General features: G+C 40.0%; 2 protein-coding genes across 3 annotated transcripts; one reads left to right on the top strand and one right to left on the bottom strand.

Annotated features, from left to right (window-relative positions):
- Positions 1-2,232: 2,232 nt before the first annotated feature.
- On the top strand, positions 2,233-6,880 carry LOC130550090 (uncharacterized). 2 transcript variants are annotated; one of them, XR_008962339.1, is made up of 4 exons: positions 2,233-2,732; positions 4,519-5,259; positions 5,338-5,440; positions 6,040-6,880. XR_008962339.1 is itself a non-coding variant. In XM_057327455.1 (4 exons), the coding sequence occupies exons 2-4, from the start codon at positions 5,165-5,167 to the stop codon at positions 6,364-6,366; spliced, it is 525 nt and encodes a 174-aa protein (XP_057183438.1). In that variant the 5' UTR covers positions 2,233-2,732; positions 4,691-5,164; the 3' UTR covers positions 6,367-6,878. The 2 variants fall into 2 exon arrangements, 1 of the variants encoding a protein (XP_057183438.1); XM_057327455.1 differs by having other exon boundaries at positions 4,691-5,259; positions 6,040-6,878.
- Positions 6,881-7,377: 497 nt separating this feature from the next.
- On the bottom strand, positions 7,378-15,532 carry LOC130550077 (neogenin-like; the record flags this gene model as incomplete). The annotated part of the gene is made up of 5 exons (XM_057327425.1): positions 7,378-8,821; positions 9,519-9,640; positions 9,762-10,013; positions 14,380-14,490; positions 15,274-15,532. Coding segments are annotated over 5 exons (828 nt in total), but the record flags the coding sequence as incomplete, so codon positions are not given.
- Positions 15,533-15,534: the final 2 nt, after the last annotated feature.

The raw sequence follows: 15,534 nt of genomic DNA, 5'->3' as shown, positions 1-15,534 counted from the left end.
TTTCTGCGAGAGCCTGAGGCGACATGACATTTGACGGAGGCGACAGCCTCCAATTTCTCATTGCAGGAAAAACCCTGCTTGCGGTTTGGTTATTTATTCTGTATTAGAGCACATGTGAATATTAGCCCCTGTTAGCTAATGACCGAGGGAGAGAAGACAATAACGTTAGGGTTGATAAATCAACATCAAAAAGTCAAAATCGGGATAAAATACATTTAATAATGGCTAAAAAAATTGTGTATATAATAAATTCGAAATGATTTTGGTTATTAATATCTATGTTTGTATTGTTTCTGAAAAACAATATTAAAATGTATGAAAATACACCAAATAGCGTCTTTATTTTCTTTATTATTTCAGCATTATTTATATATATATACATTTTATCCTACAGCACCTTATATTTACTGAAGCGCTGATTAGTGTGTCTGTGTTCAGTTTGGCTGCATGTGCGTGCAACCATGTTACGTCATCGATAAAGACCATGGCGGCCTCCTTAGGTTAAAATGAGAATTACATTTAGGTTTTTTTTAAAGAAATGAAAATATTTGATATTTGATAATGATAATATTTGTGTTTCTAAGGACAAATGCTAGTAGTGTAAGGCTATTACAACGAATTATTATTATTATACCCCGAGTTCCTTTAAAGGTACTAAAGTGATAAATTAAATATATTATTTATTAATAATCTATATTATAAAAATGATAAATGATCAAGAATTATATTTAAAAATGATTGAACCAAATTGCCAGTTAAAAGCCTTTCACGTGATGATAAATACGAGTTTGAAATGTGACAAACGGTGTCTCATTTTAATGCTGTATGTATTTCTTGTGAATAATAATAATTCTGGAGTCTGTCAGTCAAATACTGTAATGCTGTTCTCAGTGTTAATAAAACACATCAAATATGAACACGTGAGCAATGCTTCTGTCTTCCGTCATGTTGAAAATGAAATTCGGACTAATGAAATCATTTGAAATTCTGATGACACGTGAAGGCAGAATAACTTCAGACCCGAGCGCCTCATAAACGATGACGGAGGAGAAATCTGGAGTGAAAAACTCACAATCCACATTCATCAAAGTTACACACATCTACACATGCTGACAGAAGAATACACACTACATTCCTCCATCAGCATGATAAGATGTGTGTGTGCGCGCGGCGTGTGTGTGTGTGTGTGTGTGTGTGTGTGTGTGTGTGTGTGTGGACACGTTTTTATATCCCGGTGGGGACCTAAACCTGAATGTACACCAACACATGGGGACTCGTGTCACCGTGGGGACCAAAATTGAGGTCCCCATGGGAAAAAAAGCTTATAAATTGTACAGAACAACATTTAAAAAAATCTAAAAATGCAAAAAGTTTTCTATGATCTTTAGGTTTTAGGGGATAAAATATACAGTTTGTACAGTATAAAAAACATTACGCCTATGGCTGTCCCCACGGAGATAGTAAACCAGACATGTGTGTGTGTGTGTGTGTGTGTGTTCATGTTTGTATATCCCGGTGGGGACCTAAACCTGAATACACACCAACACATGGGGACTCGTGTCACTGTGGGGACCAAAATTGAGGTCCCCAGGGCAAAAAAGCTAATAAATTGTACGAACAATATTTTTTACAAATCTAAAAATGCAAAAAGTGTTCTATGATCTTTAGGTTTAGGGATAGGGTGATAGGGGATAGAATATACAGTTTGTACAGTATAAAAACATTACGCCTATGGACTGTCCCCACGGGGATAGTCAACCAAAGCCTGTGTGTGTGTGTGTGTGTGTGTGTGTGTGTGTGCTGTGTGTGTGTGTGTGTGTGTGTGTGTGTGTGTGTGTGCGTGTGTGTGTGCGTGTGTGCGTGTGTGTGTGTGTGTGTGTCTTGCTGTGAGCACGAGACCAGACTGCAACTGCGAAAAACTGTTTGTACTGAGTGAAAAGTGAAAATTGTTGCTGAATTTGTGCTTTTTACAACATCAATCCTATTTTTGTTTAAACCCTATTAAATTTTCTTCAAGGGTGGTCTGCGTGTGTAACCTTATGGATGTCTTGAACGTTCTCTTTCACTGGATTTATTTCACACCACTGACCAAGCTGTGCTCTGATTTCCACTGGTCTTGATTTTCAATGAAAACACCAAGTATACCTTAGTCAAGTACACAACTTATCAACACGTATTCCATCATGGACGTCATTTCTCATAAATTAAAGGTGCAGATGTAGTTACGACAGCATCTGGAACCAGTCGTGCTTGTGCATGTTCTTCACTTTAATCCGCTTTTTGTCTTTGAACTGCAGGCTGTATCGCATCAGACGACACAACTCGTCGGAAAATTCCCGATCACTCCAGCTGGCGTCGTACATGTTGTGCAGTTCGAAAGCGAACGGAAAGCGTCCGTGCAACAGGCGGAACAGCAGCATCCCGAGAGACCACACCGTCGCCGGCTTTCCGCGGTATCTGTTGCTGATGAACACTTCGATGGGTAAATAGGGCTCTGTGCCGGTGATTTTCTTCACGTAGCCTCTCTTGAGTCGGAGCCGAAGTCGATGAGTTTGACCTTTAAGGTCTTTGGGTTCACCAGCAGGTTTTCCAGTTTAATGTCGCGGTGGAAAACCCCTCTCTTACAGCACTCCTGCGCAGCTGTGAGCGCCTGTCGCATGATGCGGGCCGCTCGAGGATCAAGATGTAGCGATCGGGTTCCTCGAACCACTCCGGCAGCTGGAGGATCTCAGGTATTATGAACTTCTTCTGCATGATCATCATAATCGCTACCTACAACACAACAAACACGTCATTCAGCATTTCTTCTGTCTTCAAGCGTTTCAAAGTGTTCAAGTGATTTGAGTTACCTCAGCAGGCAAGGCTTTCCGGTGGCCGGGAACGCGCAGGAACTTCATGTTATTTGTCTTTTGCACGTATTTCAAATTACAAATACCACAAGTGAACTTATGCTGATAGTGTTCAACACATTTTAGTTGATGAAAGTACACTTCTGTACTAGTTTAGTAGTGTTTATGCAGCAATATACTTGTAAGTTCGTGTTTATACAGAAAAGCCCTCATTGGTCACTCGATTCTACCACATAAATAAAGTGGTACAGGATTTACCAGCGTGACATAAAGCCTATTCATAGATTAACGTTATTGTTTAATGACAAATATTCATCAAAACAAGAGAAATCTGTCTCGTTTTTCATGAGGAGATTTGAAGCTCGCGCACACAGCGCGTGAATGTGTTTACACCTGTCAGTTATTTTACACGACACGCGATGATCAACGACACAATACACTTTCTTATTTTTGACTTTAAACACGTGTTATGCCAGTGGCGGCCGGTCAATAGGGGGCGCTGGGGCGCCGCCCCCTTAAAGTTAGCCAGAGAAGAAAGCTAGTTTAATATGCCAACAATAAGTATAATATATATCGCAAATTAATAACGTAATAAAATAATTTAGTCGTACTATTCCACCGTTAGTCATATTATCATTTATTAAAAAATCAAAAATCTAAATTTTATTTTGTTCATACGCGTGTGCGGGGCGCCGGACAAACGAGTGTTTATGTAGGCACGAACGTTTTTGAAAAGCATGTGATTTGAGGCTGAGCTCTAATTGGCTTGTTTCAAATCGTCCTTGGGGCGCAGCACTCTGCGCCCCAAACCCTCCCACTTTTGTTGTACACGAATCAATGTTGTTTTTATATTTTTGGCCTCATGTGATTGGACCGTTCTTAACGCCTCTCATTACCGCTCAGCAGATTGTCATTTGACTGACAGGTACTGATTAATGTGGAAGGAAGCGAAATTATCTCGAGATGAAAGAAAATTCGGTTTTATCTTTACAAGAGTGCCCGTTCCAAAGGCGATAAAAGGGATCAAGGAGCTTGGACCAGATCTACCCAATTAGAAAATTCAGCAGCAGTCAAGTGATCGCGGTCGATCTTACACTCGGTGCTTTTCCGGCACTACCACTTGAAACGTTGTGGCCCACAACAGGGGTTTGCGATTTAAAACATCTCTGATAAGTGCAAGCGACATGAAAGTAGCCGCAGCCATCTTGACAACGCTATGAGGCTCCAGTTTTTTGGAAGTTTAGCATTGCTGAACAGCTAGATGAAGGCTACAGGATTGGCATTAGAAGGCACAATGAAGAGGTCACAAAAAATCAACACATCCTGTCTAGAATAATAGACTGTGTCAAATGTTGTGGCGCATTTGAGCTGGCTTTGCGTGGCCACAATGAGAGCGAGAGCTCAGATAACCCCGGGATATTCCGTGGCTTGGTCGACTTTGTTGCATAAGAGCACGTCGAGAATGCCTCTGTGTTTAAACGTGTATGAACAAAATAAAATTTTGATTTTTTAATAAATGATAATATGACTAACGGTGGAATAGTACGACTAAGGGACCCTTAAGGGAACTTCGAAAACCGTGCAGAACGAGCTGTTGGACTGTATGTTGTCTGTTGTGAGGGAACACATAATCCAAGAAACACAAAACAGCGATTTTCTATCAATCCAGGCCGACGAGACCACTGATATTGCCACACAGTGCCAACTTGTGCTTGTGCTGCGCTACATTGCTGGCAAAAGCAACGTACAGGAGATGTTTTTTGCTTTTATTCATCTGCGTTCAACTACAGCTGATTCCATCGCTACAGCACCAAAAGAGCATCTTACTGTCATCCTTCCAGAGGATCAGAAGAGTAAACTCATCTCCCAAGCGTATGATGGAGCCAGCGTGATGAGAGGTGCCACTGCAGGTGTTCAAAGGAAGATTCAAGATGTGTACCCAAATGCCCATTACATCCACTGCTATGCTCATCAGCTCAATCTAATAATGCAAAAGGCCACTTCTCACATACCCAAAGTTAGAGTTTTTTTTTCTAACCTTGGAGGATTTGGCAGCTTTTTTTCAAGATCCACCAAGCGCACAGATGTTCTTGATAAAGTAGTTGCCCATAGACTACCAACATCAAGCAGTGTTAGATGGAACTTCCACAGCCGTGCCATCATCGTGTTTGAGCACAGAGAGGGCCTCATTCGCTGTTTTGAAACTATTGGAGACTCAGGTGACTTTGACCCTGTTACCACCACAGAGGCAGGAGGCTTTGCCATGCTGCTGGAGGATCAGGATTTTCCTTTTTTTTGCAACTTTCCACAACATCATGCCACACGTGGACATCCTCTATGCCAAACTCCAGAAGGACATCGATTCAGTCCACATTAAGGGGAGGTTCCAGCAGGACATACAGAAGATCAGGTAGCAGCTGTATTCCTTCTTTTGAATTTGTTATCATTATTATTGTTATTAGTCATACATTTTCTTAATCCTTTGCAGAAATTCTCTCCATTCTCTGGTTAACCAAAGCAGTGAAGGAGCTTCTCAACCAAAGAGGCGGCGGTCGCTTAGTCCAGACGTCCATGAACGGATTGCAACGGAGGTAAGTTTATTGTAGTCCTTGTTACTCTGCAGTTTTTCATAGAAAAGCTTTCAAAGGAAGCTATCAAAAAGAAAGTAAATAATAACAAGAAGTTAAACGGCATGGTTTCATTTACCCTCTTTGGGTACTAAATGTGTTCTCATGTCTTTGAGTTGATACATTTTTTGCTTAAATATTGTAGCAAAGAGTAGATCCTTTGATATTGGGCTTTATTAAACTTTATGAAACCATACTACATTTATTTGCAATGCATATTTTACTACAAGTCAATCTATTTAACCATTTTCATAGTCTTTAAATTGTGATCTAAATAGATTTGTTATTCTTAGGTTTCCTCTAGTGGTGTGCCCTCTTTATCTGATTGATATGAAAATGGCTGATAATAAAAAAATGCTATTAGCGCCCTAAGCATCAGAAGTTCATGAAACTTGGCATGTTTGTCTAGTCCATATGTATGAAGTTTGGATAAATCAGGGATTCAAACACTGAAACCGGTCTCCGTCTCTCAAGAACTTAAAACTGATCATTTTAAATGTTGCAGTTGAAATTGACATTTTGTCATCACTACATCATTTTTGTTTTTGTCCTTCACTCTGTAGGTCTGTGACACCATACTCCAACACACCATGGAACGGTTCTGCTTCACAAGCCACCTCGTTAGTGCCACCCTGCTGCAAGCAGACAGGTTTGAACAGTACACAGTGGCGTTTCCTGAAGATGCACTGAGTAGGACTTTGAAGGCCTATCCAGTGCTCAATGAGAGTAAGCTAGAGACAGAGCTTAGTCTCATCTACTACAAGGAAGAGTTCAGAACCTGTTGTGGTGCTGTGGACCTACTGCAGCTGTTTAAGGAGAACAATCTTGAAGAAGTCTTTTCAGAGACTAAAGATCCTCATCACCACACCCATGACCACAGCAGAGGCTGAGAGGTGTTTCTCAACTTTGAAAAGAGTTAAGACTTTTCTGAGAAATAGCATGACCCAGGAGAGGCTAAATGCATTGGCCATGCTGTCAATGGAGAAGAGAATGGTGACTGAGATCATTGACTTTAACCAGAAGGTCATTGAGAAATTTGCAAGTCAGAAAGAAAGGAGAGCAAAATTTATTTTCAAATAGTGTTAATGGCCAATGATTAGGTAACTATAGTGTGTTGTGTTTTTTTTAAATGATTACCTTGATTACTTCATTACTGATAATAAACCCACATTCAGTTCAAATTCACTGATTCATAGTACATTTATTTGCATGTATTAACATTGACTGTAATAATGACACATCACCTGATTAATGGCTATTTATAGTTCTGCATTACTGACAGTTGGATTTTCAGTTTGTTTGCGCCCCCCAAATATTTTTAGCACCAGCCTCCACTGATGCAAACATTACACTTGAATAAACGTGTTTTACCTCAGAAAGCGAACTTTCATCGCTCGCGCTGTCTTCTGACTCGATCACATTCTCGATGGGAGTTTGTGGCGGTTCAGATCGCCTCAAACTTTCTTCAGACTCCACTTCCTTACAGCGAGAGCTGCGCTGACCCATGTCTGCTATGTTTGCTGATGTGAACGATGCTAAACGATGAAAAACACACGGCAGAATGATGTGAATGCAGAGCTGCACGTCTCTACAAACCTCAGACCTGATGACCTCATAAAGACTCGCTTGATCTTATCAGCGAAAGCATCATTTAAACCCGCAAGCGCGCGAACACATTCAACTGCAATAACAAATCACACTTTATAATGCTTATTTACAGCTATTTTTACACGCAGTTTTTTTCTTTTTATTTGTTTTTACAGTATATAAACTGTTTCTTGTGTCAATTAAATGATTTAAATCAGTCACATTCATTTTCAAACACAACAATCTCAGCTTGTACCTTTAAAATCATTTATTGAAATGTTTACTAAATATTTGTCAGTTTGAAGTCATTAGATTTTAATGCATTTAGGTTTACGGTTATGTCAAGAGTCTATTCTTCATTTGAGGCCTTTACACAATATGTTTGATGGATCATCTTCTATAACACTTTCCAATACAAATGTCGAAAACTTGTCAAAAGACATCATTTAGTTGAAAAGCAAAATAGCCTAAGATCTTATTTTGTGGGGGGACAAAGACCATAATGATGATGAAATGAACAAATACTTAAAATGTTGTCATTTCCTGCAGTGGAGTTGATGCAAACAATGAAAAAACAAGTACAACATCGAGTTATTTGTCTTTAAAACCAGCCGTTTACTTGTGACATTATTATTATTACATAAAATAGGTTGATATTTCACATGGCATCAGCAATTTCAAATCCATATAAAAAGTGCAAATGACAGTTTTTCAACATGGTTCAGTATGTTGTTGAGCTTCTTTCAATCTTGTCTTGTTAATGTAAACACAAACAACAAAGCAGAACTCATTACAGTCACACTGACATTCAAACTGTACATGAGCAAAGCGTTGATCCTCAATATGTTCTTTGGGAGAAAAACACAACGCAGAATATTTCACTATTACCTACATGGAACAGGTGTGGTCTTCATATAAAAACAAAACAAACCATGAATATATAAAATTGTCCTTTTTTGGGGAGTGTACAACGTATTAATGCAAGCAAATATTTGCGGTTGGTTTTGATTTCTCTCGCTCAAGAGTAGAAAAACTGGAGAGTCATGTGGCGTCCCAGAATCCTCTCTGTTCTCACAAACAGTCTCGACTTTGCGGAGATACTGGAGCACCAAACGTTCACGTCACTGGATTTAAAATGAAGATCCGTCTCACATTCATCTGTTTTGATGCATAATCAGACCTTTAATGCTACTGGAGTCTGATGACATCATCTCGCTGATTTCACTTGTTTACAGTGTAAGACAAAGTGAAAAAAACATTCTTACATGAAGAACATCAGGTCTTAAGGAGAATCAGTAAATTCCTCCTCATCTTACAATTCATGTAAAAACATTTTGAATAAAAACTCACCGTTCTTCATGAATGAGCCAAAATACAAAATCTAAAATGATCCTATACACAGTGAATAAGAACACATACAAGATCAAAATATGAACTATGTGAATACGATCCCAAAAGAAGGTTAAACACACGCGTGTTTGTTTTTTGTGCAGAACAGCATTCAGTCCAATTCTTCAAGGATTCTTTTGTGCCTTCCTCCACGCAGGAGGGAAAAGATGATGCTGTTATTCATTGTTATCCATTATTGTTGCTCATTTTTAAAGCTGACCTGGGATCAGTGTTTATTAAAAATGTCTTGTTCTTCCTGAGAAGAGTGTGCGTGTGAGCTGTGCTTCAGGTCGTAGTGATGGTGTTGAGATCCTTCATCAAACCCTCCAGATGAGCCATCTCCTCCGACAGCTCGTCCGTCTCATACGTCTGACACACACACACACACACACACACACACACACACACACACACACACACACACACACACACACACACACACACACACACACACACACACACACACACACACACACACACACAGACGATGTACATAACATTATATTACCGGATATTACTTTATTCTTTTATTCTGACACTTAAATGTATATTTTGCTTTTGTAAATCATTGTTTAAACTATTATTTATGTGTTTGTATATTTACATGTATTATAAACCACTTTAAGTTGCACTACATACATACATCACACCATTTATTTTATTTTATTACTATTATTATCTTTCTTTTCAATTGCTTGCACTATTTGTACGCAGCCCAGCTGCAAATGCTTTGGCAATACGAATGTACAGTCCACTTTGTCATGCCAATAAAGCACACTTAAATGAAAAATGAATTGAAATTGAGCGAGAGGGCAGAAAAATAAAAGAAGACCAAACACACTACAACGAATACATGCAGTTAGAAAGTGAGGCAAAGCACATTAGGAATAGGGTTAAATCATATGTTGACAGAAACCGTTTAATAAAGCTGGCCGGTGAGTTAAAAGACAACAAAAACAGGAGAAAAATGAATGAATTTTAAATGAAAAAAAATACTGATTGAGAATAAAGGGATGAATCTGAACTGTCATATTCAACATTACAATGACATCACAGAAGCACTCACCATATCTGCCTGTAACAACATCTTACTGGTTTCTGATTGGTCAGGTGCACTGGGGACCGTTACTGCCACTGGTGCGCGCGCTCGATTCAGTGTTCCGATAGACGCCACTTTAACACCAGCAACTGAAACACGTGACAAACAAAACCCACTGGAAATGAGATCATGACCGGTCATGGTGGACCTGATTTGATTCCCAGTGCTGACAGGAAACAACACACAGCTGATCCACAGGCACAAACTTACCCGGCTGTGTCAGCAGAGGCATGCTGGGTAACGCCGTGTCATAGGTGGGGGGGTTGTGGGCGGAGACGGTGACCATTGGCACGCCAAAGCTCTTGAGCGGGTGTGTTGGCCGAACGTGAGCCGTCGGTGGGTTGGTGCTGGGCGGATCTTCCTCTTTGATCAGTGCTTCTGTCTTCTGGAGTTCAGCTGCGCTGGCAGGCTGACTGGGAGTGAGCAGAGGTTCTGGTACAGACACCTGATTCCTCACACATTCTACACACACACACACACACACAAACACAGAGGTAAGAATTGTTGTCATGTGTTTTATCCTCATCTGCTCATCACACAAATACAGGAGATTTGGAGTACAGTAAGTCACAGGAGTAAACTTTTATGTTCAGAGCTGTAGTGCTTCTTTAAATACTAAAACTGACTGTGTGATTGAGGTTTATAATGTCACACTGAACTGAATTGAGGGCAGAATGCCCAGAAGTTTCTTTCTTGACTTGAACCAGATTTTCTTGATTGTCTTAAAAACATGCAGTCAAAACAGTAAATAGATCATTACATGTGGGATTTGAACCTAAGACCTTTGACTTACCTGCTTTTAACCACTAGACTTTAAAATCTACTTCAATGATGTGAAAATAATGTTTGGAAATCAAAAAGTTTTGTGTATTTAAGTGATTCTGTTAATGTGAGACATTACCTATCAAACATAATAATAATAATAATAATGCATTTTATTTGATGGCGCCTTTCAAAACACCCAAGGTCACCTCACAGCCGTCAAAGAGAAAAATAAGAACATAAAAGAAAAAAGAATATATATATACACAGACTACTGCACGGGACACACCATGTAACAAACACTTAGCATACACAAATAAATTGCAGTAAGAATTCCGTAAAACATGTTATAAAAAAGCCTTGGTAAAAGATACGTCTTAAGACTTGTTTTAAAAGTCTGCAGATAGTCGCTGTTTCAGATATCTAAAGGAATGGAGTTCCATAGCTAAAAGATCTAGCACCCATGGTAGTTAATCGAATCCGAGGTACCACGAGAGAAAGTGAAGATGAAGATCTGAGAGCACGTGCAGGGCTGTAAACGCAGAGAAGTTCAGTGAGATATTGGGGTGCAAGATGATGTAGTGCCTTGTAAGTGAGTAATAAGATCTTAAAATCAACTTGAAAATTAACTGGAAGCCAGTGCAATTGCTGGAGAACAGGTGAGATATGAGCAATCGAAGGTGTTCTAGTGAGGACATGAGCTGCAGAATTCTGAACCAACTGGAGCTTAAGTAACAAATGAGAAGAGCATTACAATAGTCTATACGTGAGGTGACTAATGCATGTTTAAGAACTGCTGTGTTGTCGGTGGAGAGAGAAGAACGAAGACGGTAAATATTACATAAATGAAAGTATGCTATCCGGGTAACATTATTAATATGAGTTTCAAAGGATAATGTGGTATCCAAGATAGCATCCAAAGCTTTTGACATGTGAGGAAGGAAGGATTAAATTATTATCAATGTGCATGGAAAAATCGTTAGATTTAGACAGAACAGATTTCGTACCAACGAGTAAGACATCAGTTTTGTCACCATTTAATTTCAGGAAATTATATGAAAGCCAATCTTTAATTTCGGCTAGACAACTGGACAGAAAAGGTGGAGGAAAAGAACAGGTGGGTTTGGCAGACAGGTAGAGTTGGGTGTCGTCCGCATAACAGTGGAAGTGGATACCATACTTCCTTAAGATGTAACCAAGAGGGAGTATATAAATAATGAACAGAAGAGGGCCCAGAACAGAGCTCTGGGGAACATCAGTAGTGACTGTAGATGTTCTTGATCTAAAACTCTTTAACTGAACGAGCTGAGTGCGACCAAAAAGATATGACTCAAACCAAGACAGAGGTTTACCCGTAATCCGAATAGAAGCTAATAGAAGCTAAGGAGTATTTTATGAGAGATAGTATCAAAGGCTGCACTCAAGTCGAGAAGGACAAGTTTACGTAATCAATAATCCAGAGTCATCTGCCAAAAGCAGATCATTGGTAATTCTAACAAGAGCAGTCTCTGTAATATGATAGGGACGAAAACCAGATTGGAACTGTTCATACAGATCATTATTAGAGAGGTGTTTATGAACCTGAATGGCAATACATTTTTCTACAATCTTAGATATAAACGGCAAATTAGAGAACGGACGGAAATTATCTAGATTAGAGGGATCAGCCCCTGGTTTCTTAAGTATAGGTGTAATAATAGCAGATTTGAGAGATGAAGGTACAGAACCAGAGACAAGTGAAGAATGGACAATTTTAGTGATCAATGGCGACAGAGCAGGTAGACAAACTTTAACAAAGGAAGTAGGTAGGGGGTCAAGTTGACATGTCAAAGATTTAGATTTACTTATCAGGCACATTATCTCAGTGGTAGTGGGTAGTGTAAAGGTAGAAAGCACAGAGTGAGGAGGTGGATGAAAAATGAATTGACTTGACTCAGGGCGAGGGGTACTAGTGAGTAATTGTTGATGAATATTTCTAACCTTTGACTCAAAAAAGGTCATAAAACGATCGCATAGGTCAGGGGTGTCCAATGTCGGTCCTGGAGGGCCACTGTCCTGCAGAGTTTGGCTTCAACTTGGCTCAACACACCTGTTTGGAAGTTTCTAGTCTGCTTTGTGAGACATTGATTAGCTGTTCAGGTGTGTTTGATTAGGGTTGAAGCTAAACTTTGCAGGACACCAGCCCTCCAGGACTGACTTTGGACACCCTGGCATAGGTCATTGGAATAGCCATCAGATGGCAAAGGATCCAGGGGTCTCAAAATATTGTTTACAACTGAGAAAAGAGACCTGGAGTTCCCATTGTCAGCTCCAATAATGTTTGAGTAATAGTCAGATTTTGATTTAGATAGTGCCTCCTTGTAAACCTGAATATGTTTGGCATACATTTCTTTATGAACAGTAAGACCAGACCTAGCATATAAGCATTCTAATCTTCGGCCTTTGGTCTTAAGTTCACGCAGTTCAGATGTAAACCAAGGAGCAGAATGTACAAATGAAACAGTTTGAATTTTCATAGGTGCAAAATCATCTAAGATCATGTTCAGTCCATTATTGTAGTATGAGACCAGTTCATCAACAGTAGAGAAGTCTGATTAATCAGACAAGATTGCAAATTCACCAGCAAGAGTAGGCACATCAATGTTCTTAATATTTCAAAATGTGATGGGGCGACACGGTTTTACCTTAAAAACTGCCAATTTGGCGTTAAATGACACCAGCATGTGGTCTAATATAGACAAGTCAGAAACTTATACTTATATGGTGTTATACCAGAGCAGCAGACAAGATCGAGAATATGCCCTCTAGAATGAGTAGCCAGTGTGTTAAATTGCTGCAAACCAAAACCATCCAAACATGATAGAAATTCACTTGTATGTGCATTGCTGACATTGTCTATGTGAATGTTAAAATCGCCCAGCATAATAACATTTGGAGACAGAGAGCATTGATGGGTCAAAAGCTGAGAAAGTTCAGTTAAGAAAACATTATTGCTCTTTGGAGGGTGATAGACAGTTACGAGGATGGTAGGAATCGCTCCATTGATTTTCAGGGCGATAGATTCAAGTCAACTGAGATACTTATAGTTTCTCTTTGTGCAGTATCGCTAGCCCCCCACCCCGTCCCGTAGAACGGGAATTACAAACATAACTACATCCTGGGGGAACAGACTGGTTTAGATGAAAATAGTCAGCTGGTTTCTGCCATGTCTCAGTTAAACAGAGAAAGTCAGACAGCAGATCGTAAACCAGAGGCCCTTTAGTGGAAAGTGATCGTATATTAAGTAATCCAAACAAGAGATTGTTGTTACCAGAGTCATTGACAGCTGTTCTGGCCAGGTTGGTTAATACACCATGATCCACAGTACGTGTGAGCCGAGCGTGGTTTAGGCGACCAGAAAGACCGTATTTGAGATGAGCCATCAATGTTATAGTTCCGCCGAGACCTGCGATGAATATATTTCCGACGTGGTATGTAGACAATATCAGAGGGAAGATGTAGAGCTGGCGGAAGATTAAAAACACGCGAGCGGAGCTGGAAAAATTCCACTGCCGAATACTGGTACATCACTGGATCATACCGCAGAATGATATACCGCAGAAAGGACGACCCAGATGTAGTTCATCCGCACCAGTAACTCAATAATCCTCATGATTGTTCCCCGTGTCGGAGATTTGTTTGAAGATCAGGTCAGTAACCGGCAGGCAGATCAATAGCGTTGGCCGTACAAAGCATTAACACGCAGATCAACCAGCGTGCACATCCAGCGAAACAGCGCTTGTTGAACAACTAATCTATATCATGTAAAATACTGTATGAAATGAACATTTTAGTACACAAAGTGACTCTTAAAATAGTATTCGTAAGTGCATAAGCATTTACAGACACTAAAAGAGCAAAAAAGTTCAAGATTTACTCCCTGAGCAGCAACAGCCAGTAGCGCCAGCGTTCACCCGGACGTAAGGGGAAAGCTTAAAGTGTTGTTGTCTATACAAACATACTGTCTATGATCTGATTTGACGGTACATTAATCTGGTGAAAGAGTTGTTGTGAAGATGAGTCTCACCTGCAGTGGCAGGAGCTCTCAGACTGATCTGATGATGAAGATAACCACACGGTGCAGGATGATGATGGTGAAGATGATCAAGAGAAGGGATGGGGTGAGCGCTGATCACAGCTGAGACACACACGCACGCACGCACACACACACACACAGGCTTTGGTTGACTATCCCCGTGGGGACAGTCCATAGGCGTAATGTTTTTATACTGTACAAACTGTATATTCTATCCCCTATCCCTAACCCTATCCCTAAACCTAAAGATCATAGAACACTTTTTGCATTTTTAGATTTGTAAAAAATATTGTTCTGTACAATTTATTAGCTTTTGTGCCCATGAGGACCTCAATTTTGGTCCCCACGGTGACACGAGTCCCCATGTGTTGGTGTGTATTCAGGTTTAGGTCCCCACCGGGATATACAAACATGAACACACACACACACACCACATATCAAGACACAAAGGGAAATAACAGACAGATGTGTATGTGGATTACAGTACAAATGAACAAATGACAATAATGACAAAACAAACGTGAAATTTTGCGAGGAAATGTGATTTACTGTGAAAAATCATAATCGTCTTTCAGCATCTATATCGTGTAAAATGCTGCATGGAATGAACATTTTACAGCACACTTCATGACAGATGTGAAGAGTCATCAGTGCTGAATATTTAAGGGCTGTGTTGATTGACAGGTGTATTATCAATTGATGTAATGTTGTTCAACAAGTCTGTGAAAACCATGCTCAAGTCATTCACTGTTATCTACATAAATGATGTAAAGAACATTGTGTGAAAATATCATCATCTTGAATAATATGGTAAAATCAATTGTTGATATCCAGTATCAGTACGAATTGAGCGTGAATTTCACAGATATTTGTAAAGTAACTCACGCTGAGGTGGAGCCCAGTCAAATGGCATCATTATTTTGCGACCGGCCTCCACATCTCGTCTCTGGTGGGTGGGCTCTGTGGGCGTGTCCTGGGCGGTGCGAGGAATGGGTGTGTCAGTCATCACTGTGTTGGGCTCAGGTGATTTGTCCATGGGTTTGAGTTCCAGCCGCTCGTGATGAATCCACAGATCCGGAGGTTTCAGGTCTTTAGAGGAACTCTTGTATTTGTGAGAGCCGCTGCTGCTGCTGATGGATTTACAGG

Source organism: Triplophysa rosa, unplaced genomic scaffold, assembly GCF_024868665.1.
Source record: "Triplophysa rosa unplaced genomic scaffold, Trosa_1v2 scaffold232_ERROPOS241259, whole genome shotgun sequence".
In the NCBI taxonomy this organism is placed as follows: Eukaryota; Metazoa; Chordata; class Actinopteri; order Cypriniformes; family Nemacheilidae; genus Triplophysa; species Triplophysa rosa.
Note: the sequence above shows the minus strand (reverse complement) of the source record. Positions and strands in the feature narration are given on the sequence as shown.

What these genes read in the sequence shown, in the direction of transcription:
- LOC130550090 (XM_057327455.1), top strand. Translation starts at nt 5,165, where the DNA reads ATGCCACACGTGGACATCCTCTATGCCAAACTCCAGAAGGACATCGAT. An exon ending in CAGGACATACAGAAGATCAG is followed by an intron (nt 5,260 to 5,337) that starts GTAGCAGCTGTA and finishes AATCCTTTGCAG; the next exon opens with AAATTCTCTCCATTCTCTGG. An exon ending in ATGAACGGATTGCAACGGAG is followed by an intron (nt 5,441 to 6,039) that starts GTAAGTTTATTG and finishes TTCACTCTGTAG; the next exon opens with GTCTGTGACACCATACTCCA.